Here is a 23,729-nt window from a genome sequence, read left to right on the forward strand (position 1 = left end):
GGGTGTTGGTGTGGGAGCAGCTGGAGGCGGCAGCATGTAAAGGTACTAGTCTGGGAGCTTTGATACCAGCTCCTTCGCCGTTCTCAAAGACCCGTTACTCCACAAGTCCGGTGGTGGTGGCGACACTGCGGATTTGGGGACAATGGAGGAGGAAGGTGGAAGGAGTGTCGGTTTGGATCCCGATATTCAACAACCACAGGTTTGTCCCGGGTAGGATGGATGGTGGGTTCCAGAGCTGGCAGAGGGCAGGCATCAGAAGGATGGGAGATCTATTCATAGACGGAAGCTTTCCCAGTTTGAAGGCGCTAGAGGACAAATTTAATCTGCCGCCAGGAAACGCCTTTAAATATCTGCAACTATGAGCCTTCCTGAAAAAATAGGTAGTGGCCTTTCCGATGCTGCCGCCACTGAGGATACAGGACAGGGTAGTTTCCGGCACCTGGGTGGGGAAGGGGAAGGTGTCGGATATCTACCAGGAACTACAGGAGGCGGAGGAAACCCCGGTGGAGGAGCTCAAGGGCAAGTGGGAGGAGCTGGGTGAGGGGTTGGAAGCGGGTCTGTGGGCAGAGGTCCTGGGCAGGGTTAATTCCTCCTCATCATGTGCCAGGCTCTGTCTAATTCAATTTAAGGTGGTCCACTGGGCACACATGACAGCAGTGAGAATGAGCAAGGTTTTTGGGGTAGAAGACAGTTGTATGTGGTGCAAGGCAACCCTGCAAACTATGTCCACATGTTTTGGGCATGCCCGGAGCTTAGAGAGTTCTGGCAAGGGTTCGCGAGGGCAATGTCCAAGGTGCTTAACACACGGGTGGTGCCGAGTCCAGAGATAGCGATCTTTGGAGTGGCAGATGACCCGGGAGTTCAGGAGGCGAAAGAGGCCAACATCTTGGCCTTTGCCTCCCTAGTAGCCCAGAGATGGATTTTATTAATGTGGAGGGACTCGAAGCCCCCGAGTGTAGAGACTTGGGTTAATGACGTCTGGGTTTCTCAGCCTCGAGAAAATAAAGTTTGCCTTAAGAGGGTCTTCGCTAGGGTTCTCTCGGAGGTGGCAGCCATTCGTCGACTTCCTCGGGAAAAATTAAAATGTCAGCAGTAGCAGCAATCCGGAGGGGGGGGGGGGGGTTGGGGGAGGGGTGAGTGCTTCATTGGGATGGTGTGGGAAGACTGGGTCGCGTGGGGTAATGTCTATTTAATTGTTACTCTATATTCTCCTTTTACACTATGTTAATATTCACTCTAGTTTGTTTAGTTATTATTGTTTCCATTGTTGTATTATGAAAAATTCTTCAAAACATTAATAAAAATACTTTTTAAAAAAAGAGCGAGGTTTAAAAACCAGTTGCGAACGATGAGTTTGACCCGGCACTAGGACCCGGCTGGGAACAGAAACCTTGAGGTTCCGCCCACGCTGTAGCGTCACCAAGACGCCAGCGCATGCGCTCTGCTCCACGCTGAACCAAGATGGCGGATGTTAACCAGGGCTTGGTCCCTGGAGAAAGACTCGGAGCAGCAAACGCGGGATCTGCAGGTTCGTATTCGAGGTTTGAAGCCTTCACCAGACATTTATAAATGTTACCCGTCTATCCGCCGACTGCATGGCTCCCTGTACGTTTCCACATCCTTACCAGCTGCTGATGATGTGGAGATACCGGCGTTGGATTGGGGTGAGCTCAGTAAGAAGTCTGACAACACCAGGTTAAAGTCCAACAGGTTTGTTTCAAATCACTTACTTTCGGAGCGCTGCTCCTTCCTCAGGTGAATGAAGAGGTATATATATATGGCAGCACGGTAGCATAGTGGATAGCACAATTGCTTCACAGCTCCAGGGTCCCAGGTTCGATTCCGGCTTGGGTCACTGTCTGCGGAGTCTGCACATCCCGTTTCTGCGTGGGTTTCCTCCGGGTGCTCCGGTTTCCTCCCACAGTCCCAAGTTGTGCAGGTTAGGTGGATTGGCCCTGATAAATTGCCCTTAGTGTCCAAAATTCCCCTTAGTGTTGGGTGGGGTTACTGGCTTACGGAGATAGAGTGGAGGTGTGTGTTTGGGTAGGGTGCTCTTTCCAAGAGCCGGTGCAGACTCGAAGGGCCGAATGGCCTCCTCCTGCACTGTAAATTCTATGATATAATTCTGGAACCTACCTCTTCATTCACCTGAGAAAGGAACCGTGCTCCGAAAGCTAGTGATTTGAATCAGACCTGTTGGACTTTGACCTTGTGTAAGACAAGGGCTCACCCCTGACTCACCCCAATCCAAGCATCTCCACATCATCTTTGTTCAGGACGCCGGAGGTGGGGGCGTTGTGAATTTCTCTACTGGACTGCTGTGATAGATTTTAGAAACCCCTTTACTGGGGGTTAGAAGGGGAGGATTTAGATACAGCAAACTCAAACCAAGAGAAATGTTTGTCTCTTTTGCATTTAGTTTCTGGACTGACAGTGATGGTTTTTGTAAACCTCCATTTAGAGCGTATTAGAAGAGGATTTGCAGACACGAAACTTGAACCAAGTTTCACATCAAAATCTGGCCACATTATTTGATTACTCAGCACCTGAATGTAATCGCCCTTTTAGCATAATGATTGAGTTCCAAATCATTGACATTCACTGTGTAAATCTGCCATCCTTAGTTGGGTGATGTTATTGAGGTGGAAATAGTCAATAATGGTGATGATGTTGATATCTGGATGAAAGCTCAAGTTTAAGGTGAAATATTTAGTCTGGTTCGGACTCTGGCAGTTCAGAGGAGAAGGGGTGAAGATAGTGGCTGGCGGGAACTGTAGACAATATGAAAATGGAGGAAATTTCTGTTCATCCAGTATTGGATGTTGAACAAGTCAGGATGGTGTGTACGTTGGAGGAGAACTTGGTGGTGATGGTGTTCACAACCACCTGCTACCCTGGTCCTTCTAGGTGGAGGAAGATGGGAGTTTTGGGAAGTTCTATCAAACGTCTTGTTGAGTTGTAGATATATAAAATATCTCTACTTCATTCCTTGCCTTTCCTTTCCTGCTCCTCCCCTCTCCTCTTTTGCTCTCTTCTCCCAGCGAGACCAGATAATTGTGTAGGTCCAGACCAAGTGGCAGGTTCCCTTCCTTGAGGGACGACTTACCAGGGGTAAGCCATGGGGTACGGGCCTCTGGCTGAAAATAGATAAGTCCCCGGGACCTGATGGGATTTATCCTAGGATTCTCTGGGAGGCCAGGGAAGAGATTGCTGGACCATTGGCTTTGATTTTTATGTCATCATTGGCTACAGGAATAATGCCAGAGGACTGGAGGATAGCAAATGTGGTCCCTTTGTTCAAAAAGGGGAGCAGAGACAACCCCGGCAACTATAGACCGGTGAGCCTCACGTCTGTAGTGGGTAAAGTCTTGGAGGGGATTATAAGAGACAAGATTTATAATCATCTAGATAGGAATAATATGATCAGGGATAGTCAGCATGGCTTTGTGAAGGGTAGGTCATGTCTCACAAACCTTATCGAGTTCTTTGAGAAGGTGACTGAACAGGTAGACGAGGGTAGAGCAGTTGATGTGGTGTATATGGATTTCAGCAAAGCGTTTGATAAGGTTCCCCACGGTAGGCTATTGCAGGAAATATGGAGGCTGGGGATTGAGGGTGATTTAGAGATGTGGATCAGAAATTGGCTAGCTGAAAGAAGACAGAGGGTGGTGGTTGATGGGAAATGTTCAGAATGGAGTTCAGTCACAAGTGGAGTACCACAAGGATCTGTTCTGGGGCCGTTGCTGTTTGTCATTTTTATCAATGACCTAGAGGAAGGCGCAGAAGGGTGGGTGAGTAAATTTGCAGACGATACTAAAGTCGGTGGTGTTGTCGATAGTGTGGAAGGAAGTAGCAGGTTACAGAGGGATATAGATAAGCTGCAGAGCTGGGCTGAGAGGTGGCAAATGGAGTTTAATGTAGAGAAGTGTGAGGTGATTCACTTTGGAAGGAATAACAGGAATGTGGAATATTTGGCTAATGGAAAAGTTCTTGAAAATGTGGATGAGCAGAGGGATCTAGGTGTCCATGTACATAGATCCCTGAAAGTTGCCACCCAGGTTGATAGGGTGGTGAAGAAGGCCTATGGAGTGTTGGCCTTTATTGGTAGAGGGATTGAGTTCCGGAGTCAGGAGGTCATGTTGCAGCTGTACAGAACTCTGGTACGGCCGCATTTGGAGTATTGCGTACAGTTCTGGTCACCGCATTATAGGAAGGACGTGGAGGCTTTGGAGCGGGTGCAGAGGAGATTTACCAGGATGTTGCCTGGTATGGAGGGAAAATCTTATGAGGAAAGGCTGATGGACTTGAGGTTGTTTTCGTTGGAGAGAAGAAGGTTAAGAGGAGACTTAATAGAGGCATACAAAATGATTAGGGGGTTGGATAGGGTGGACAGTGAGAGCCTTCTCCCGCGGATGGAAATGGCTGGCACGAGGGGACATAACTTTAAACTGAGGGGTAATAGATATAGGACAGAGGTCAGAGGTAGGTTCTTTACGCAAAGAGTAGTGAGGCCGTGGAATGCCCTACCTGCTACAGTAGTGAACTCGCCAACATTGAGGGCATTTAAAAGTTTATTGGATAAACATATGGATGATAATGGTATAGTGTAGGTTAGATGGCTTTTGTTTCGGTGCAACATCGTGGGCCGAAGGGACTGTACTGCGCTGTATTGTTCTATGTTCTATATGAACCAGTTCATTCATGGTCACTTTTTCCAAGTGCCAGCCCCACAAATGTCCAGATTCATTCAGCTCAATTTCACAACCTACCGTTGTGTTTTTATTGCTTCTCTCTCACTCCATCTTTTCTGTTTTAAATCAATTTCACAGGATATTAGAAGGGGAGGATTTGCAGTCGGGAAACTGAAACCAGTTTATTGTAACCTGTATACTACCATATTTGAAACATGGAAGGAAAATGCGCCGTTCACAGTGAAAAGAAACCGGACACATGTTCTGTGTATGGACAAGACTTTAGTCCCTCATCTGGTCTGACAAAACATAACTATCGTCACCACAGTGAGAAGCCTTGGAAATGCGGAGACTGTGGGAAGGGCTTTAATTACCCATCTGAGTTGGGGAATCATCAGCGCAGTCACAGTGGGGAGAGACCGTTCACCTGCTCTGAGTGTGGGAAGGGATTCACTTGTTCATCCTCTCTGCTGCAACACCGACAAGTTCACACAGACGAGAGACCTTTTAAATGTCCAGTCTGTGGGAAGTGTCATAAAAGTTCCCGGGAACTGACTGGTCATCAACGTGTTCACAGTGACGAGAGACCGTTCAAATGCTCTCACTGCGAGACTGGTTTCAAGACATTATCTGTCCTCACTGTCCACCAGCGAATTCACACTGGGGAGAGGCCATTCATCTGCTTCACGTGTGGGAAAGGATTTGCTCACTCATCCCACCTGCGGACACACCAGCGAATTCACACCGGGAGAGACCTTTTAAATGTCAGGACTGTGAGAAAGGCTATACAAGTTCCTGGGAACTGATGTTTCATCAACGTGTTCACACTGGGGAGAGGCAGTTCAGATGCTCTCACTGTGGGACTGGGTTCAGGCGATCATCTGATCTGATTGTACATCAGCGAGTTCACACTGGAGAGAGACCCTTCAACTGCTCTGAGTGTGGGAAGGGATTTACTCGGTTATCCACCCTGCTGGAACATCAGCGCATCCACAGTGGAGAGAGGCCATTCACCTGCTCAGAGTGTGGCAAAGGATTCACTCAATCATCGCATCTGGTAACACATCGGCGCATTCACACTGGGGAAAGACCGTTCACCTGCCCTGGGTGTGGGAAGGGATTCACACAGTCAGCCAACCTGCTGCTACACCAGCAACTTCACAAGTGACTGTGATTAAATTGTTCTGTTAATTGTATCCGGGAGTGAACCATATTCATTGGATCTGTTTCTGCTGGTGTTAATAAACTCCAGTTATAATGGTTAACATTTCACATAAAAGTCAAATAAACCTCCTTTTATGTTAAACACAGGGTGGTAATTTTTAAAATATCTCTAACAGATTAATTCCCTTTGAAGGGTTCCCCAGTCTCCTCCATCCTCACCTCCCCTCCAATAACAAGTGTGAGGAGCTGATGGAGCTTCTTTGTCACTGAGATTGAGACAATCAGATCAGCTGCCTCTGCTGCTTCCCTCCCTCCCACTAACCCACCAGACCAAACCATTTCTCTAAGTCTGAGCCCTGAACCTGCATCTTTCTCCACTTTCACTCCTACCTTCAATCTTCCTCAGAGCTCATCTTGTCAGAGATCTGCCTTCTGCTCCTTAGACTCCATTCGCACTAAACAGCCTGACCATGTTAGCTTCTCCGTGTTAGCTGATATTGTTAACATTTCTCTCTCTCTGTCACTCTCACCTTTAAATCCACCATCATCACCTATCCTCTTAAAAAAGAAAAACTTTTCCTACTGTCGTTGCAAAGTACCGTCCATCTCGTATCACTTTCCTCTCCAAGTCCTTGTGCTCTGTGTCCCCCAAGCATCGGTCCTCGGCCCCTCCTATTTCTCATCTACACGCTGCCACAAGGTGACATTATCTCAAAGCACCGTGTTAGTACACTGACAACACCCAGCTCTACCTCACCCCCATCCCTCTCCATTGCTCCACTGTTACTAAATTATCAAACTGCTTCTCCCACATCCAGTACTGGATGAGCAGAAATTTCCTCCAATTAATAATTGGGAAGACCAAAGGCCATTGTGTTCGGTCACCAGTAGAAATTCCGTTCTCAGGGCAGCACGGTGGCAAAGTGGTTGGCATTGCTGCCTCACAACGCCGAGGTCCCAGGTTCGATCCCGGCTCTGGGTCACTGTCCGTGTGGAGTTTGCACATTCTCCCCATGTCTGCGTGGGTTTCACACCCACAACCCAAAGATGTGCATAGTAGATGTATTGGCCACGCTAAATTGCCCCTTAATTGGAAAAAATGAATTGGGTCCTCTAAATTTATTTTTTTTTTAAAAAAGAAATTCCGTACTCTAACTCCCAAGTCCATCCCTCTCCCTGGGAACTGTCTTGAGGCTGAACCACACTCTGCACAATCATTGAATCTCTGCAGTGCAGAAGGAGGCCATTTGGCCCTTCAAGTCTACACTGACCCTTGAAAAGGGCACCCTACCTATGCCCACTGCCCCGCCCTATCCGCGAAACCATCTAACCTGCACATCTTTTGACCTAAGGGGTAATTTAGCATGGCCAATCCACCTAACCTGCACGTTTGTGGACTGTGGGAGGAAACCAGAGCACCAGGAGGAAGCCCATGCAGACACGGAAAGGATGTGTAAACTCCACACAGACAGTCACCCAAGGCTGGAATTGAACCCAGGTTCTGGTGCTATGAGGCAGCAGTGCTAACCACTGTGCCACCACGCTAGATGAGATTCTGACCACATATTCACACCATCACTCATACCAGATATTTCAAAATCCATAATGTCGCCTGTACCCACCCCAGCTCGGCTGCTGCTGAAACCCACATCCATTCCCCTATTAAAATTCCCGGTCAACCTCACATTCAGTCCACACTTCCCCCGACCAGAACGTGTCAGCGTCTACATCTCTACTGCCCGTGTGCTCTCTCACGTCAGGTCCTGCTCACTTACTCGCCCTGTGCTGGCTGGAAGACTCCACAACCAGCATCTGACGAGTGATCTGATTAATCAGGTTGTTTTGGTGGTGTTCAAGCAAAATGTTGCTCCCGCTGCACCAGGAGAACTCCGGTGTAAATAGTGTCTGCAGTTGCTGAACTCTACTGAGGTGAGAATGGAGCTGCTAGGGCTGCAGTGAACCTTTAAGAACTGCTGTCTGGGTTCATTCCTCTGAATTCACTGACTCCCTGCTGAACCTTAGGAATAGAGTAGACCTGAACAACTTACCAAATACTCAACAAATTGCAAATGATTTCCCAGTAAGAACCAATTTGTACAGGGCGAAAAAGGTAAAAAAAAAGGGAGCAAACACCTCCTTCACCGAATTCCCCCACTCACCAGACTCTCGGGGTTACACTCAGTTTGCCAAGGCTGCACTAAAGAACCTTGTATTTATAACCAACTCATTCTGCAGTAAAATAGTTAAATTTTGACTGTCTCTCATTTAAACGTTCCAGAGCAAAATCTCCAACTTAAGTCAGCTGTAAATGTGATAGAAAATACTGGTGTTCATTTTGCATCTTTTACAAGCTCACAACATCCCAAAGTGATTCAAATCAAGGATGTATTTGGAATGAGTCAGCATGGTGGTGCAGTGGTTAGTTCTGCTGCCTCACGGCACCGAGGTCCCAGGTTCAGTCCCGGCTCAGGGTCACTGTCAGTGTGGAGTTTGCACATTCTCCCCGTGTTTGTGTGGGTTTCGCCCCCACAACCCAAAGATATGCAGGGTAGGTGGATTGGCCACGCTAAATTTCCCTTAATTGGAAAAAATGAATTGGGTACTCTAAATTTTTTTTTTTTTTAATATTTCAAAACATTTTTCAAAAAAGGATGTATTTGGAAGGAAGAATGAAGAGAGGCAAAGTAAACTAAACAGTACAATTTTAAACAGAATGCAGGTAGAGTGACCCGGGAGTGAATATAAACAAATATTTCAATGCAACAGGACAGGTCCATAAGACCATAAGACACGAGAGCAGAATTAGGCCACTCGGCCCATCGAGTCTGCTCTGCCATTCAATCATGGCTAATATTTTGATATCCCCATTCTCCTGCAATCTCGCCATAACCCCTGATCCCCTAATTGATTAAAAACCTATCTATCTCTGTCTCAAAGACACTCAGTGATTTGGCCTCCACAACCTTCTGCAGCAAAGAGTTCCAGAGATTCACCACCCTCTGGCTGAAGAAATTCCTCATCTCCTGTGTTAAAGGATAGTCCCTTTCGTCTGAGATTGTGTTCTCTGGTTCTAGTTTTCCTACAAGTGGAAACATCCACTCTATCCAGGCCTCACAGTATCCCGTAAGTTTCAATAAGATACCCCCTCATCCTTCTAAACTCCAATGAGTACAGACCCAGAGTCCTCAATCGCTCCTCATACGACAAGCTGTTCATTCCAGGAATCACTCGTGAACCTCCTCTGGACCCTTTCCAAGCCCAGTTCATCCTTCCTTGGATACGGGGCCCAAAACTGCTCACAATACTCCAAATGGGGTCTGATCAGAGCCTTATATAGTCTCAGAAGTATATCCCTGCTCTTGTATTCTCACCCTCTCGACATGAATGCTAACATTGCATTTGCCTTCCTAACTGCCGACTGAACCTGCACATTCACCTTAAGAAAATCTTGAACAAAGACTCCCAAGACCCTTTATGCTTCTGATTTCCTAAGCACTGCTCCATTTAGTAAATAGTCTATGATTCCATTCCTCCTTCCAATGTGCATAACCTCACATTTTTCCACGTTGTATTCCATCTGCCACTTCTTTGCCCACTCTCCTAGCCTGTCCAAGTCCTTCTGCAGCCCACCTGCTTCCTCAATACTACCTGTCCCTCTGCAGATCTTTGTATCATCTGCAAACTTAGCAAAAGTGCCTTCAGATCATTCATGTATATTCTGAAAAGTTGTGGTCCCAGCACCGACCCCTGAGGGACACCACGAGTCACTGGCTGCCATACTGACCCTTTATCCCCACTCTCTGCCTTCTGCCAGTCAGCCAATCCTCTGTCCACGCCAGGATCTTACCCTTAACTTATTTAAAAGTAGGACGGCATGTGGCGCAGTGGATAGCACTGGGACTGTGGCGTGGAGGACCTGGATTTGAATCCAGGCCCTGGGTCACAGTCCGTGTGGAGTTTGCACAATTTCCCCATGTCTGCGTAGGTTTCACCCCCACAACCCAAATATGTGCAGGTTAGGTGGATTGGCCACACTAAATTGCCCCTCAATTGGAAAATAAAAATAATTGGGTACTCTAAATTGATTTTTAACAACTTATTTAATCGTCTCATATGCGGCACCTTGTTAAAGGCCTTCTGGTCGATCAACTTGGTCAAAACATCCTAATTGGGTCTTCGGTTTATTGGAGGAAGAGAGTGGAAAAACACGTTATACTGAATCTTTCTAAATCATTGGCTAATCCACAGCTTAGGAAAGATAGCAAGGAATTGGAGAGGGTACAGGGAAGCCTTGCTAGAATAGTATCAGTGATGAGAGGTTTCTGTTCTGTGAAGAGACCTGCAAAGCCGGGATTGTTCTCCCAGTATCAGAGAAGGTGAAGGAAAGAGAGACTGAAATATTTGAGGCGTTTTCATCCACATAGAGAGAAGTTGTTTCCATTGGCAGGGTGGTTGGTAACAACAGAAGACAGCTTTAAAATATTTGTCATAACAGCCAGGGTGGACATGAGTAGAGATGATTTTACTCAGTGAATTCTGGTGATCTGGAACACAAGAATATCTGGTGAAAGCAGCTCCAATGGTAAATGATTTTTACTGTATTGAAGGTGCAATAAATATCAAGTTCTTGTTGACTGTAGATAGGAATTCAGTGATCAGCCTGAAATTCATGGGTACCAGCACAACAGGGAAAGAGAGAGAGAGACAGAGAGCGTTCACCAGCTGAGTGTGGATCACTCAGTCATTCCATTTACTGAGACAGCAGCATGAAGTCTGGGACAGAGGAGGCGAGGCTGTTGCAGAGTTAAAAATGAAACCTATTAAGGAGCAGGAGAGCTTTGAGCTGGTGGAGTCTATGAAATCTGAGACTCGTTTTCCTTTGCTGTCATTTCACAGAGGCCCAGTTTTGCCAAGATTCTTTATTTCCACAGTTACAGGATCATTGAAAAGACATTGCAGCTTCTTTACAGCACAGCCAAACTCGCACTGACTGAATATTTCTCCACTCACCTCAAGGTTATCGATTCGCATCCAGCCTCCTCAGTCCACTCCTGTATCGGGCACAGTCTCAGAGTTGGGAGGGGTCAGGGGTGCGCCCTGACCATTAGGACCCCAGCAACAGTAGAGGAACAATTCAAACACAAACATTAAATGAAGTGAAAGCAGATTGTCGAGACCTGTCATAAACTCCTGGAGATGCTGCAGTCACTTCACACACCAGAGGAGGTTAATGGGGAAGCTCAGTGACAGTGCAGAGTACCAGAGTGGAACACATTCAGGTATAATGTCCAGATTGACAGAAACCCCTGGAGATGCTGCAGCCACTTCACACACCAGAGGAAGTTAACAGGGAGTGCTCAGAGACAGTGCAGAATATCAGAGTGGAACACATTCAGGTATAATGTCCAGATTGACAGAAACTCCTGGAGATGCGGCAGTCACTTCACGCACCAGAGGAGGTTAACAGGGAAGCTCAGTGACAGTGCAGAGTATCAGAGTGGAACACATTCAGGTACAATGCCCAGACTGACTTTGGAGCAAATCTTTTCTGGAACCTGGGAAGGGCAGTTGAAAGACCAGACACACATCCATTGGCACACATGTACTCATACGTAGGCATCCTCGCACACGCGCTTAGCCGCCCTCACACACACACGCAACATGCATAGGTGCACTCGCACGCACCGCGCACACACACACCCACCCACAGGCACATAGACACGCACGTATGTGTGCCCGCTCACAGATACACAAGCACTAAATATTCAATAACGTGCCTCTTGTCAGTACTGTGGAACATAAAACCAGGGTCCCTGTCACATTGTGCCCCCTCAGGATGTACAAGATCCTGAGGCCAATTTGATGGAGAGAAGGAAGGCAGCACCTACCCAGACCACTCCTTTCCCAGCCTGGTGTCCGAGCGGCAGTATTATCCTTCACACAGCCTGACGTGGTATCTGGTGGTAATCGGAGTGTTTGTGGGATCTTGCTGTGCAGTCCCTGCCGAGTTTCCCACGTGAAAACAGTGAACGTGTTTCAAATACAAAAAGCTGCCGTGTTGATTGAAAGGTCTGGGCCAGTCTGAAAAGGCACAGGAGGAAGACGATCTCTTCCTTTTGACGGGTCACTCCTGCAGTGCAGCCCCTGCCGTTCTGTGGGAGGAGACGGCGACTGCCACATGCACAGTAAGATCCCACAAAGTGTTATGCAACACAGGGTCAGGAACCTAATTTCAGTGGGGGTTTGAGGGACACTGGAGAGAACTTCCCTCCCCATCCTGCTGTTGCTGTTTATATTTTACATTCGCTTGAGGGGGTGGACAGGGACAGATGGAGAGCAAGACCCACCGGGATCATCCGGGAATGACTGATTCAGGCGCCTCCCGTCCCATCGTCAGCCCCAACACATCCTTCATTCGTGGCTCAGCAAAGGGAGTTGAAGAATCAATGAATGAATACCCAGTGACAAAATGCACAGTCGTTGCTGCCAACATCTCCGGCCATTCCTGTGGTCATGTGTACACGGGCCAGCTGTCTGTCTCTTTGTGTGTGTGTTGGGTGGGGGGGGGCATGCGATGGGAGAGCAGGTTACCTGGAGCCTGCCTGGTCCGACGTTAACCAGGCGGAAGCAGATTCAGTCCAGTGTTATCACCCTCGGGCGTTGTCTCTCCGAGCGATGGGAGGAGAGTGGGACCATCACAGGACCAGCCCCCCGCCCGTGTACTCCACTCTCTGTGAAAAGAGGGGAACGTCAGGAATAGGAGTGGGAATAGTTCCTGGCGAGCCTGCTCCACTATTCAGCAAGATCACGGCTGATCATCGACCTCAACTCCACTCTTCCCCACCCCTCAATTCCCAAGGATATCTCCACCTCAGCCTTGAACGCACTCAATGACAGAACATCCAGCATTCCCTGGGATAGAGAATGCCAAAGATTCACAAACCCTCTGGGTGAAGAAATTCTCCCTCATCTCAGTCCAAAATGGCCGCCCCTTATCGAGACTGGCCCCGTGTCCCTGACTCTCTGGGAATTAGCCTCTCCGCATCAACCTTATGGAGTCTCCTCAGAATTTCACACCTTTCAATCGGAGCATCTAAACTGCAGGGAATGTTGGGCCCATTGCTCAGGCTCCAGAGCACTGACCGGTCTCCTCCTCTTCCTATTTTCTTGGCTCCCCCTCACGTTCCGAGTTCAGATCTTACCTGGGGCGGCTGGAGGAATGCCAGCCAGTCGGAGGAGTGTGTGGGCAGCAGCCCCATCGCCTGGCACTTGTAGACGGCTAGGGCCAACCCCAGCAGGTTGCCGATGAAGTAGAGCAGACGCTGCAGCCAGTGCTGAGTCGAATTCCCCAGGACCTTAAAGACTGGGAGTGAGAATAAAAAAACAGAAAGATCAGGAACAGGGGAGAGACTGTGAAATGTTCATAGAGAATTGGGGGATCCTTGTACTCAAATCACAAACAGACAGCATGGAGATACAGCAAGAAATTAGGAAGGCAGATGTTCCGTTAGCCTTCACCGAGGGATGGCGCCAGGGACCGGGGTTTGATTACAGCTTTGGGTGACTGTCCGTGCTGAGCCTGCACATTCACCCTGTGTCAGCCTGAGTTTCCTCCGGGTTCTCTGGTTTCCTCCCACAGTCCAAAGATGTACAGGTTAGGTGGATTGGCCATGATAAATTGCCCCTTAAGTGTCCAAAGGTAAGGTGGGGGTACAGGGACAGGGAGGGAATTGGGTCTCTGTATAGTGGCCTTTCAAATGGTTGGTGCAGACTCGATGGGCCAAATTGCCTCTTTCTGCACTGTAGGGTTTCTATGATTCACTGGTTTCTATGATACATCAGTGCGTGTATATCTATGAGTGAGGAAATCTTTCTGCAATTGTACAGAGTTTTGGTCAAACACAGGAGGAATAACTTATGCAGTTTGGGTCTCCTTATCTACAGAATTGCCAAGGAGAGAGGGTAACAAAGACTCACCAGATTGGTTCCTGGGATGACAGGATTGTCCAACGAGGAGAGATTGGGAAGAATGGGCCTTTACTCTCTTGGGTTTACGAGACTGAGAGTTGATCTGATTGAAACAGATATAATTGTAAAGAGGGTTTGACAGGGAGATGCGGAGACACGGTTTCCTCTGGCTGCAGAATCCGGAACACAGAGACATAGCCTCAGGGGGGCAGCTAGTTCGGACTGAGCTGAAGAGGAATTTCCTCACCCCATGAGTTGTCTCTAACCCAGAGAGTTGTGGATGTTCAATCACTGATTATATTCCAGGCTGAGATCAATGGATTGTTGGACACCAAGAGAAATCTCAGGGAGATATCTGTACACTGACTGGTGTCTTCAATTAACCCATCTCCCCCAGGGGGATATCTGTACAATGAAGGTAGAAACCTACTTTGCCACCCCTAATATGTTTTACTTTTGTTTTTATATATTTTATCAACGTTAGAACCAGTTGCTATAGTATTTTGAGCCATAGAAATAGAATAACCCCATGTCACTTGGCAGTTACTCATCAACAAACTAACTTCTTCTCCTGTAGCAGAGTAAGACCACTTCTTCAAGGCTGAGAAAGCTGGAGAGTAAAAGAGCTCCTCTTCCCTGTCCTTCCTGAACTCCCTTATTCACCCAGCTCTCAGCACTCTGTTCTAAGTCCCATTCAAATGATGCCATTTAAAAGCTGTTTCTCAGCTGCAGAATCAATACAATACTCACTTGGCGACATGGACATCAGTGCGTGTATAGGTCTCCAGGCCATCATGCAAACCATCATGATAGGGAAGATGGAGATGTTGTTGCCGGCCGTGTACATAATGAACAGATTCATGGGCAGCTGCTTCAATGGGCCAAAGGCGATGTCCCAGCAGAGCTGAAAACAGAAAGTGAGCAGGGCATCAGTAAAGGGAGCCAGGTTGGGGAAGGTCACGTACTGATCTTACACCCAGGGCTGGAAATAAGGATGACGGTTAACACCACAAAAGGTTCCTTTAGTACATGGGGTGCAGCGGTTCACCAACCCAGTTTACCACTGTTGACAAACCAAGCCTGGCCAGCTGGACAACGAGGACACATTCAAATCCAACTTACTTTCTCAACCAGGATCCGGTCTGTTTCTTGGACGCGGATGTCTGGAAGCTGTTTGTCGGAATATGCGACTGGGCTCATGAAGTCGCCCTGGCTCCTGTGAGATCACGGCTCCTGTGAGAAACAGAGAACACAAATTGGGTCACCTCAGCAAGCTCTTCAGGACCCTCTTAAAAGAGGGAGTCTCTCCATCAGGGATCCCACTGTGGTGGCAATACTGCCAGCATGAACTAAACCATGAGCAAGCCTAGGGCACACTGCATGCACCAAACTGCCATGGGATTGGACAGCCACAAAGTGCATTGGAGTCAACTGACAATCAGGGTGCCAATCCCCTTGTCCAGTCCTCCGTTAAAAGGCGATTGCACCGAGTCACCGGAGGCAATGAATTTTTGCTTGACAGTGAACGATGTTGAATGTCGAGAGAGACCCACTGCAGCACCCGGCCCCAGAAACGAGCAATCGTCCCTCCAGCCAACACTCAGGTGGGGGGCTGAAACAAAGATGGCGTCGCAGGGTCGTGACCCCGGGAAAAGAAGCCAAGTGGAGTCGGAGTGGTTTCTGGGAGATTTGAGAAGCTGCTTTCTGCCAAGGGGCGGAAAGTTTTAGGTTGATGCCCACATCCCCGGGTCAGTGTGCGGTGCCCTCCATGCGAGAGAGCAGGCTGGCCCGGCCTGCGCCTCCTACTCGAGCCCCAGGCTCCAGCGCGGCCTCTGCACCTGCGGCTGCCGCTCGGGTTGAGCTCGAGGGTCCACTTCTGCCAGCGCGCGCGGTTGGCGAGCGCCGCCCCCGCAGCCATGGCAACGCCGGCGACCGTTAACCGTCCCTCCTCAAATCTGATCCGGGGAATAATCCGCGCGCTTCCGTCAACAAACCACACCCGCTGCAATGCGCATGCGCTGCTGTCCGGACGTCCTCGGCGAAATGCAGACATCGCTCACGTCTCCCCCATCTTTGTTAGGGGCACGTCGAGCAACCAAATGTCAACGGTTTCTTCACAAGTGATGCGAGACTTGCTGAGTTTATCCAGCATTTTTTTATTTCACATTTCTAGCATCCGCAATATTTTACTTCTATTCCCGGCCCATTTCTACCTCACATGTAACTGGGTATCATGAGTGAAGCGACCACCAGGCTCAGGGCTAACCCTTGCAGCCAAGTTGCAATGAAATATTGTGACTTCCTGCAGGTGCTGGAACTGATGGGAGGACAATTTGCACACATTGGTCAACAGCAATGTTGCTGTAAAGGTTGATTAGAATCACAATATCACTGATGTAACCAATTAATTGGAATGAAATAATGACAGCGATCTCATTGATCCGAGAGACAGTTTGATCTTTAATTGATTTGAAATAAATCATCTCAAAGAACAGATGTTGAATGTAGACGAAGATGTCCTGTTTAATAATAATCTTTATTAATGTTACAAGTAGGCTTATATTAACACTGCGATGAATTTACTGTGAAAAGTCCCTAGTCACCACACCCTGGTGCCTGTTCAGGTGCACTGAGGCAGAATTCCGAATGTCTAAATCACCTAGTAAGCATGTCTTTCGGAACTTGTGGGAGGAAACCGGAGCACCCGGAAGAAACCCACGGGGAGAACGTGCAGATTCCGCACAGACAGTGACCAAGCCTGGAATCGAACCCGGGGCCCTGGTGCTGTGAAGCAACAGTGCTAACCACTGTGCAACCGTGCTGCCCATATTTCATTCACTGTCATGAATTAGATTCAGCTTGGTGACAGGGTGGGTTCTGATTAACCTTCCAGTGGGGACATAAAAAGGGTAAGATTTGTTCTTGTTATCCTCTATCAGTGGTATATCAAATAGAGCAGAAAAATATAAGGGCAGTGCATGAAATCTGACTTCTCTCTTCAGAGCTCATGTCCCACTGCAACAGTGTTTTTGTATGAGGTTCCCTCTGGTTCCTGTCACTGAGTCTCTCAGCCTGCAGTAATACACTGCGCTGTCAGACAGCTGCAGCTCACTGATCGTTCCTCACTTACCCCCACACATTTCAAACTGTCGATTGATGCAGAAAATTGAGTCCCCCACCCTCTGCAAATTTCTACTGAGCCTTGGGGAAGTGTCCAGGTGACTTTCCCTCTCCTTGATGCCCCACAATGTCAGCAGCTCAGACTCCAGCTCAATACCCCTGAGCCCAGGTTCTGCAAGTTGCAGACACTCCTCAGATATGATTGCCCAGGATTGTAACGTTCTCCAAAAACGCCCACATACTGCAATCCTAGCACATCACCTGTCCTGTGGAGAACATCAAACTCCAGCCTAGTTATAGGGGTTATTAACTTGAGCAGAAATAAACAAAGGACGTGATTAACAATAACATCCAATCCCTGGAGTCACACATGAACCCGCTGGTGTCTCAGCAGGTTGGATGATCGATTGAATCCCTTCCCACACTCGGGGCAGGTGAATGGTTTCTCCCCACTGTGAGTGCGTTGGTGTGTCTGGAGATTGGATGATTGAGTGAATTGTTTCCCACACACGGAGCAGGTGAATATCCTTTCCCCAGTATGAATTCGCTGGTGTTGAATAAGGTGAGATGATTGTCTAAATTTCTTCTCACAATGAGAGCAACTGAATGGTCTCTTGTCAGTGTGAACAAGCTGGTGTTTAATTAGATCTGGAGAGGTTTTAAAGCAATCCCCACAGTAAAAGCATTTAAAAGGTCTCTCGTCACTGTGAACTCTCTGGTGTGACCCCAGGCTGGATGACTTTGCGAATTCCTTCCCACACATGGAGCACCTGAACGGTCTCTCCCCAGTGTGACTGCGCCGATGGCTCTCCAGCTGGGATGGGTAACTGAATCCCTTCCCACAGTCCCCACATTTCCAAGGTTTCTCCATGGTGCCAGTGTCCTTGTGTCTCTCCAGGTTGGATGATCAGTTGCAATCTTGATCGGACACAGAACATGTGAACGGTTTCTCCTCACTGTAAATGGTGTGATGTTTCTTCAGGCTGTGTATTTGGTTAAAGCTCTTTCCACAGTCAGTTCACTGGTACTCTCTCACTCGGATGTGTGTTGTGTGGGTCTCGGGGCTTTTCCAGTCACACTGATGTTTCCACAGTCAGTTCACTGGAACACTCTCACTCGGCTGTGTGTATGTCTCGGTGTTTTTCCAGTCACACTGATGTTTGAAATCTTTTCCCACAGGCAGAACAGACAAACATTTCTCCTTCGACATTCAAAGGCCAATGATATTCAAGTCCTGATGAATCGAATGACTCTGCCAGATCTTGACATGATGTTTGCTTTTCTCATCTGCAAATCCTCGTCTGCAAATCCTCACCTTCTCATGCTCTGTAAAAGGAGATTACCAAAGTCATCACTGTAAGTAGAGGACAGAAATGCAGAACAGATAATTCTCGTTTCTAGGGACCATTTTTTCCCTCTTATTCCACTACAGCTGCAGATCCCCATCCCACACACTCTCCCTCCCCACTGGGCTGAAATACAGATAAAGTGTTGGATATATTTTCCTGCATCCCTTTAACAAATTTGTACAAATAGAGATAGAATCATGTTTGATAATTCACTTCATTCATGAATCCTGTTGAAACGTTTCACAATCAATCATCTGAATATGTGTTCCCAGCAAGTTGGAAAACTTTCTATTAGACTTCACTGGAAAACACTTAAATCTATGATCTCTTGTCACAGCCACATAAATATAAATGTGGATTGGAATTCAGGAGAAAGGACTCTATTCCACAAATAAGATATAGAACAAATAGACTACAAGGCAGTGCAATGACCTACTTTATAAAGCTCACAGACAGTATGTAAATGATTGAGAATTTAATGAACTCATGCTGACAACATATGATCTGTGGATTTAATACAAAACGCAGATTGCAGAGAATCTTTCATTTCTATTCTGTTGGTTAAGGACTCCTGCTTTTTGTAACCTATTGTAATTATTTGTCTGATGAAATGATCATAATGTGCAATACTTTCATTATTTTATACTTTTATTTAATGGCTGTCTACAACTATGTGATGAATCCTAATTACTTATTATATTTGTAGCATCATCACAATTCTGAACCTGCCACACTTATGATTTTGAAGCAAACCAATGATCTATTGAACCAAACTAATTCTCTATGAATCTGGATCACCCTGATGGACCAGATGGAATAACCAACGTTAACCTTGTTCCAGAAGTGACTGTGTGGAGATTAAATGAGCAATTATTAAGGTGGTTTCTCCAAGCCTCCCGGGCTTTTTTTTTCTCTCTATCTCTCTCTCTCTCTGTGTTTTCAAATCCTCCCCATCCAGCCGCCAGCTCCATCACTCCTTCGACCAGCTGTAGATGTGACAAATAAACACCTATCCATGGTCAAGACTGACACAGCGCATGCTCCAAATACTGGGCGACACGGCACCTGTACACTGGTCTCCTGTGGTGTAGATAGGGGACATTCACCACTGTGGGGAATGCTGGGTAAAAAACCCACCATTGTGATTCACAATTCACTTTCTTGTGATTATTTAGCGGTAACGCAGTAGAGAGTGAACGTAAAATAAATCATTAAAGCGAGGAATTTGACATGTTGTAACCTACAAGGTTACAGATCAAGAGCTAGAAAGTGGGGGTGGTCTGATACAGATATGATGGGCCAACAGGCCTCCTTTAGTCATATAAATTTAAATGTTCTGTTTCCATTGTCGAACATATTTAAGACAGAAATAGACTGAATTTTGGTCTCTCAGAGAATCAAGGGTTCTGGTGAACAGGCAGGAGGGAGGAATTGAGGCAAAGGGATCCCTTCCCACAGTCCCCACATTTCCACGGTTTCTTTGTATTGCGAATGAATTTATGTCTCTCCAGGTTGGATGATCAGTTGAAGCCTCGTCCCACACACAGAATATATGTACAGTTTCTCCCCGCTGTGAATGGTGTGATGTTTGTTCAGGCTGTGTAACTGGTTAACGGTCTACCGGAACACTCTCACTTGGGTGTGTATATGTCTCAGTGCTTTTACAGTCACACTGATGTTTGAAATCATTTCCTGCAGACAAAACAGATAAATATTTCTCTTTTGACATTCAAAGCTTGATGATATTCAGCTCCGAGTGAAATCAAGTGATGATCAGATCTTAATGTGATGCTTGGTTTGAGTTCCCCATCCACAAATCATCTCCTAATATCCTATAATCAGAGTTTACAAAAGTCATTGCTGTCAGTGCAGGAGAGAAATTTACAACAAACAATTCTAGTTTCTATGCAACATTCATTCTTTTCTTGTTTTCCCAAACGTATTGCTCAATCATAGTAAAATAAACCAAAATCAGAAACAAAGTCCCAACAAGAGCAAGCGAATCTTCCTGACTAAACCAGAATGTTATTACCAATGTCTATGAGACACTCTGTACTCTGAGGAATCCACCGATTGTGGAAGGTGTCAACTGTTCTGGTGGACACCGCATGCTCCCTCCCCAGAGCTACCCAGACACAGGCAGGCAATTGGAAGAGAGGGCAAAAGTCTCTTATGGGGCGGCAGTAAAGTGACATTATCCAAAGGTGGAGCAGGCTCAATGGACTGATTTTTTTTTTATTCGTTCATATTTATTGCCCATCCCTAATTGCCCTGGACGAGACAGTTAAGAGTCTACTATATTGCTGTGGGTCTGGAGTCACATGTCGGCCAGACTGAGTAAGGACGGCAGATTTCCTTCTCTCAAGGACATTAGTGAATTAGTTCAGTTTTTAAAAATGTATTTGTTCAAGGTTTTTCAATAATTTTACAGAACACTGCAAAAAGGAAAATAATACAAAGAAAACAGGGCAACATGCAAACAAAACAAAATGTTTTAACCCTCTAAACGGTAAACCCCCAACTCAAACCAAAATGGGGCATGCGCCCCTTACATAAAGGAAAATAAATCAGCCCCCCCCCATCAGTTGCGTTTTTAATGACAGTTGACAATGGTTTCATGGTCATCATTAGACTGTTAATTCCAGATGCTGATTGGATTCAAATTTCAACATCTGCAGTAGCAGGATTCGAACCTGGGTTTTACCCGAAGCATTACCCTGGATTTCTGGTTTAGTAGTCCAGTGACAATTCCACTATGTGGTACTGGTATAGTGGTAGTGTCGTAGTGGCTGCCTCCTGCTCCTATTTCTTATATTTAACCAGTGTAATCCCCACCACCAAATGGGACCTGATCATCCAAATTCTATAAATTGCTGTTTTAACCAGGCCCAAGAGCAAGTCCAGGAGAAGATCCTCTGACTTACCCAGTCTCTCCACACGGGGCAGCCAAAGATTAGGAGCACGGGGCTGAAGTGTAACAAAAGCTTGAGAAGTAGCTTTTGCAGGTAACTAACTATCGGGACTGCAACCTCCCACACTGAATGTATACATGGCCCGTGGAATTCTCTGGGCTGCAAGCAGCACCTGTCGTCTAATGCACTACCCGGACACTAGGACCTGGTTGGGAACAGAGGCGCTGAAGCCCCGCCCACCATGTTTCGAATTCGACAAAACAGGTGCGCATGCGCACTCTCTCCCCTGAAACAAGATGGCGGCCGTAAGCCTGGGTCTGTCTCCGGGGAAAAGAGCCGGAGCTGCAAATGTGGGACCCGCAGCTTCGGATTCGGGGCTTGATGCCTTCACCAGGTGTTTAGAAACCCTCCCCATCCACCCGCCGGCTCCATCGCCCCCTCCGCGTTTCCGCATCCTCACCGGTTTGGAGACCCGATAAACAATAGGCTTCCCATCGCTATCACTGCGCATGCTCCAATACAGGGCGGCCCTGCGCCTGCGCACTGCTCTCCTGTGCTCTGGACAGAGGACATTCACCACCGCGGGGGTGTCGGGTAATGTCTCCGCCATGGTAGCTACCAACCAAGCAGGGGATTGTTAATTATTTCGCTATGATTTGACGATTGCAGCGGAAATCAGCAATATTGCGAACCCAGGTAGTATGGTGGACAGTGGTGAGCATGGTAGCACTGCTGCCGCGCAGTGCCTGCGACCTGGGTTTGATTCCAGGACTTTGGTGACTTGTGGAGTTTGCACTTTCTCCCCGGGTCTGCATGGGTTTCCTCTGGGTGCTTTCGTTTCCTCTCACAATCCAAGGATGTACAGGTTAAGCGGGGATGGGGAGGTGGGCCTAGGTAGGGTGCTCTTTCAGAGGACTGGTGCCGACTCAATGGACACCTTCTGCAGTGTAGGAATTCGAAATTAGGCATCAAAATTTTACGTTATTTACCCAGAGCTGTAAAGTGAAACATCGTCCACAATAGGTACAAAACGAGAGGACATGAATCTCTGTTTCTTCAACAAACACGGAAAGAAGGAAACAAATGTCCTTTAAGGACCCTTTAAGGGATATATGCCCTTCCCCTCCATTCTGTGAATCCTTTAAGGATTTTCTCTAAAGGTAAACTTGCAGGTTGAGTCCGTAATTAAGAAAGCAAATGCAATGTTGTCATTTATCTCAAGAGGCTTGGAATATAAAAGCAGGGATGTACTTCTGAAGCTTTATAAAGCATTAGTTAGGGCCCATTTAGAATACTGTGAGCAATTTTGGGCCTCACACCTCAGGAAGGACATACTGGCACTGGAGCGGGACCAGCGAAGATTCACACGGATGATCCCAGGAATGGTAGGCCTAACATACGATGAACGTCTGAGGATCCTGGGATTATATTCATTGGAGTTTAGGAGGTTCAGGGGAGATGTAATAGAAACTTACAAGATAATGAATGGCTTAGATAAGGTGGACATAGGCAAGTTGTTTCCATTAGCAGGGGAGACTAGGACCCGGGGGCACAGCCTTAGAATAAAAGGGAGTCACTTTAGAACAGAGATGAGGAGAAATTTCTTCAGCCAGAGTGGTGGGTCTGTGGAATTCATTGCCACAGAGGGCGGTGGAGGCTGGGACGTTGAGTGTCTTTAAGACAGAAGTTGATAAATTCTTGATTTCTCGAATTAAGGGATATGGAGAGAGAGCGGGTAAATGGAGTTGAAATCAGCCATGATTGAATGGTGGAGTGGACTCGATGGGCCGAATGGCCTTACTTCCGCTCCTATGTCTTATGGACCCGGTCCACTTACCGATCATTGTCAGAGTTCATGGTCTCAGAAGAAAAAATAATACGAGGGTGTGTAAGTTATTTTGGAAATATAGTTAAACAAACACAATTCAATTTATAAACGAAGGTATTAAATTTAAAATAAAGAGTTGTTTTTCAATTTATGCATTCATTTTCCGAACACCTCTGGGGAGTGGGTATATTATTCTATTTTGTAGGATTATGATATATGCCCTTCCCCTCCATTCTGTGATATATGAATGGTGAATCATTCTATCCACATTGCTCCAAGCAGAAGGACACGGGCAGCATGATGGAACAGTGGCTAACACTTCGGCCTCACAGGAACCCAGGTTTGATTCTGGCTTTGGTGACTGTCTGTGTGCAGTTTTTACATCCTCCCCATGTCTGGGTGGGTTTTCTCCGGGTGCTCCAGTTTCCCCCAACAGTCCAAAGATGTGCAAGTTAGATGAATTGGTCCTACCTAAAATTGCCCCTTGGTGTCCAAAGTAGATTGGGAGAATGGACCAAGGTAGGGTGCTATTTCAGAGGGACGGTGCAGACTGAATTGACCGAATGGCCTCCTTTTGCACTGTAAGAATTCTGTGTCTATCATTTCTATGTCTATGACAGTAAGGTGCAGATGTGCAGTAGGAAGGAATCTGCTGGACATTGGCCTCTCTCCACCTTCCAAACATGTGGGGTTTTTC

At 47.0% G+C, this 23,729-nt stretch overlaps 1 protein-coding gene and 3 long non-coding RNA genes across 6 annotated transcripts; 2 read left to right on the forward strand and 2 right to left on the reverse strand.

Annotated features, from left to right (window-relative positions):
- Window positions 1–1,449: 1,449 nt before the first annotated feature.
- LOC140421664 (uncharacterized) lies at window positions 1,450–19,170 on the forward strand. Its single transcript, XR_011946972.1, has 3 exons — window positions 1,450–1,528; window positions 18,123–18,299; window positions 18,999–19,170. It is a non-coding gene; the product is annotated as an uncharacterized lncRNA (long non-coding RNA).
- Window positions 1,549–5,997, forward strand: LOC140421677 (uncharacterized). Its single transcript, XR_011946990.1, has 2 exons — window positions 1,549–1,710; window positions 4,830–5,997. It is a non-coding gene; the product is annotated as an uncharacterized lncRNA (long non-coding RNA).
- LOC140421661 (ER membrane protein complex subunit 4-like) lies at window positions 10,760–15,818 on the reverse strand. 3 transcript variants are annotated; one of them, XM_072506477.1, is made up of 5 exons: window positions 15,642–15,818; window positions 14,946–15,037; window positions 14,574–14,727; window positions 13,058–13,218; window positions 10,760–12,586 (listed from the first exon to the last, which is right to left on the reverse strand). In XM_072506477.1, the coding sequence occupies exons 1-5, from the start codon at window positions 15,739–15,741 to the stop codon at window positions 12,551–12,553; spliced, it is 543 nt and encodes a 180-aa protein (XP_072362578.1). In that variant the 5' UTR covers window positions 15,742–15,818; the 3' UTR covers window positions 10,760–12,550. The 3 variants fall into 3 exon arrangements, with proteins under 3 accessions (XP_072362578.1, XP_072362575.1, XP_072362577.1); XM_072506474.1 differs by having other exon boundaries at window positions 14,946–15,056; window positions 15,662–15,793; XM_072506476.1 differs by lacking the exon at window positions 14,946–15,037 and having other exon boundaries at window positions 15,662–15,759.
- LOC140421679 (uncharacterized) lies at window positions 16,322–21,650 on the reverse strand. The gene is made up of 2 exons (XR_011946992.1): window positions 21,217–21,650; window positions 16,322–18,269 (listed from the first exon to the last, which is right to left on the reverse strand). It is a non-coding gene; the product is annotated as an uncharacterized lncRNA (long non-coding RNA).
- Between the last annotated feature and the right edge of the window lie 2,079 nt (window positions 21,651–23,729).

Source organism: Scyliorhinus torazame, chromosome 5 (assembly GCF_047496885.1).
Source record: "Scyliorhinus torazame isolate Kashiwa2021f chromosome 5, sScyTor2.1, whole genome shotgun sequence".
NCBI lineage: Eukaryota > Metazoa > Chordata > Chondrichthyes > Carcharhiniformes > Scyliorhinidae > Scyliorhinus > Scyliorhinus torazame.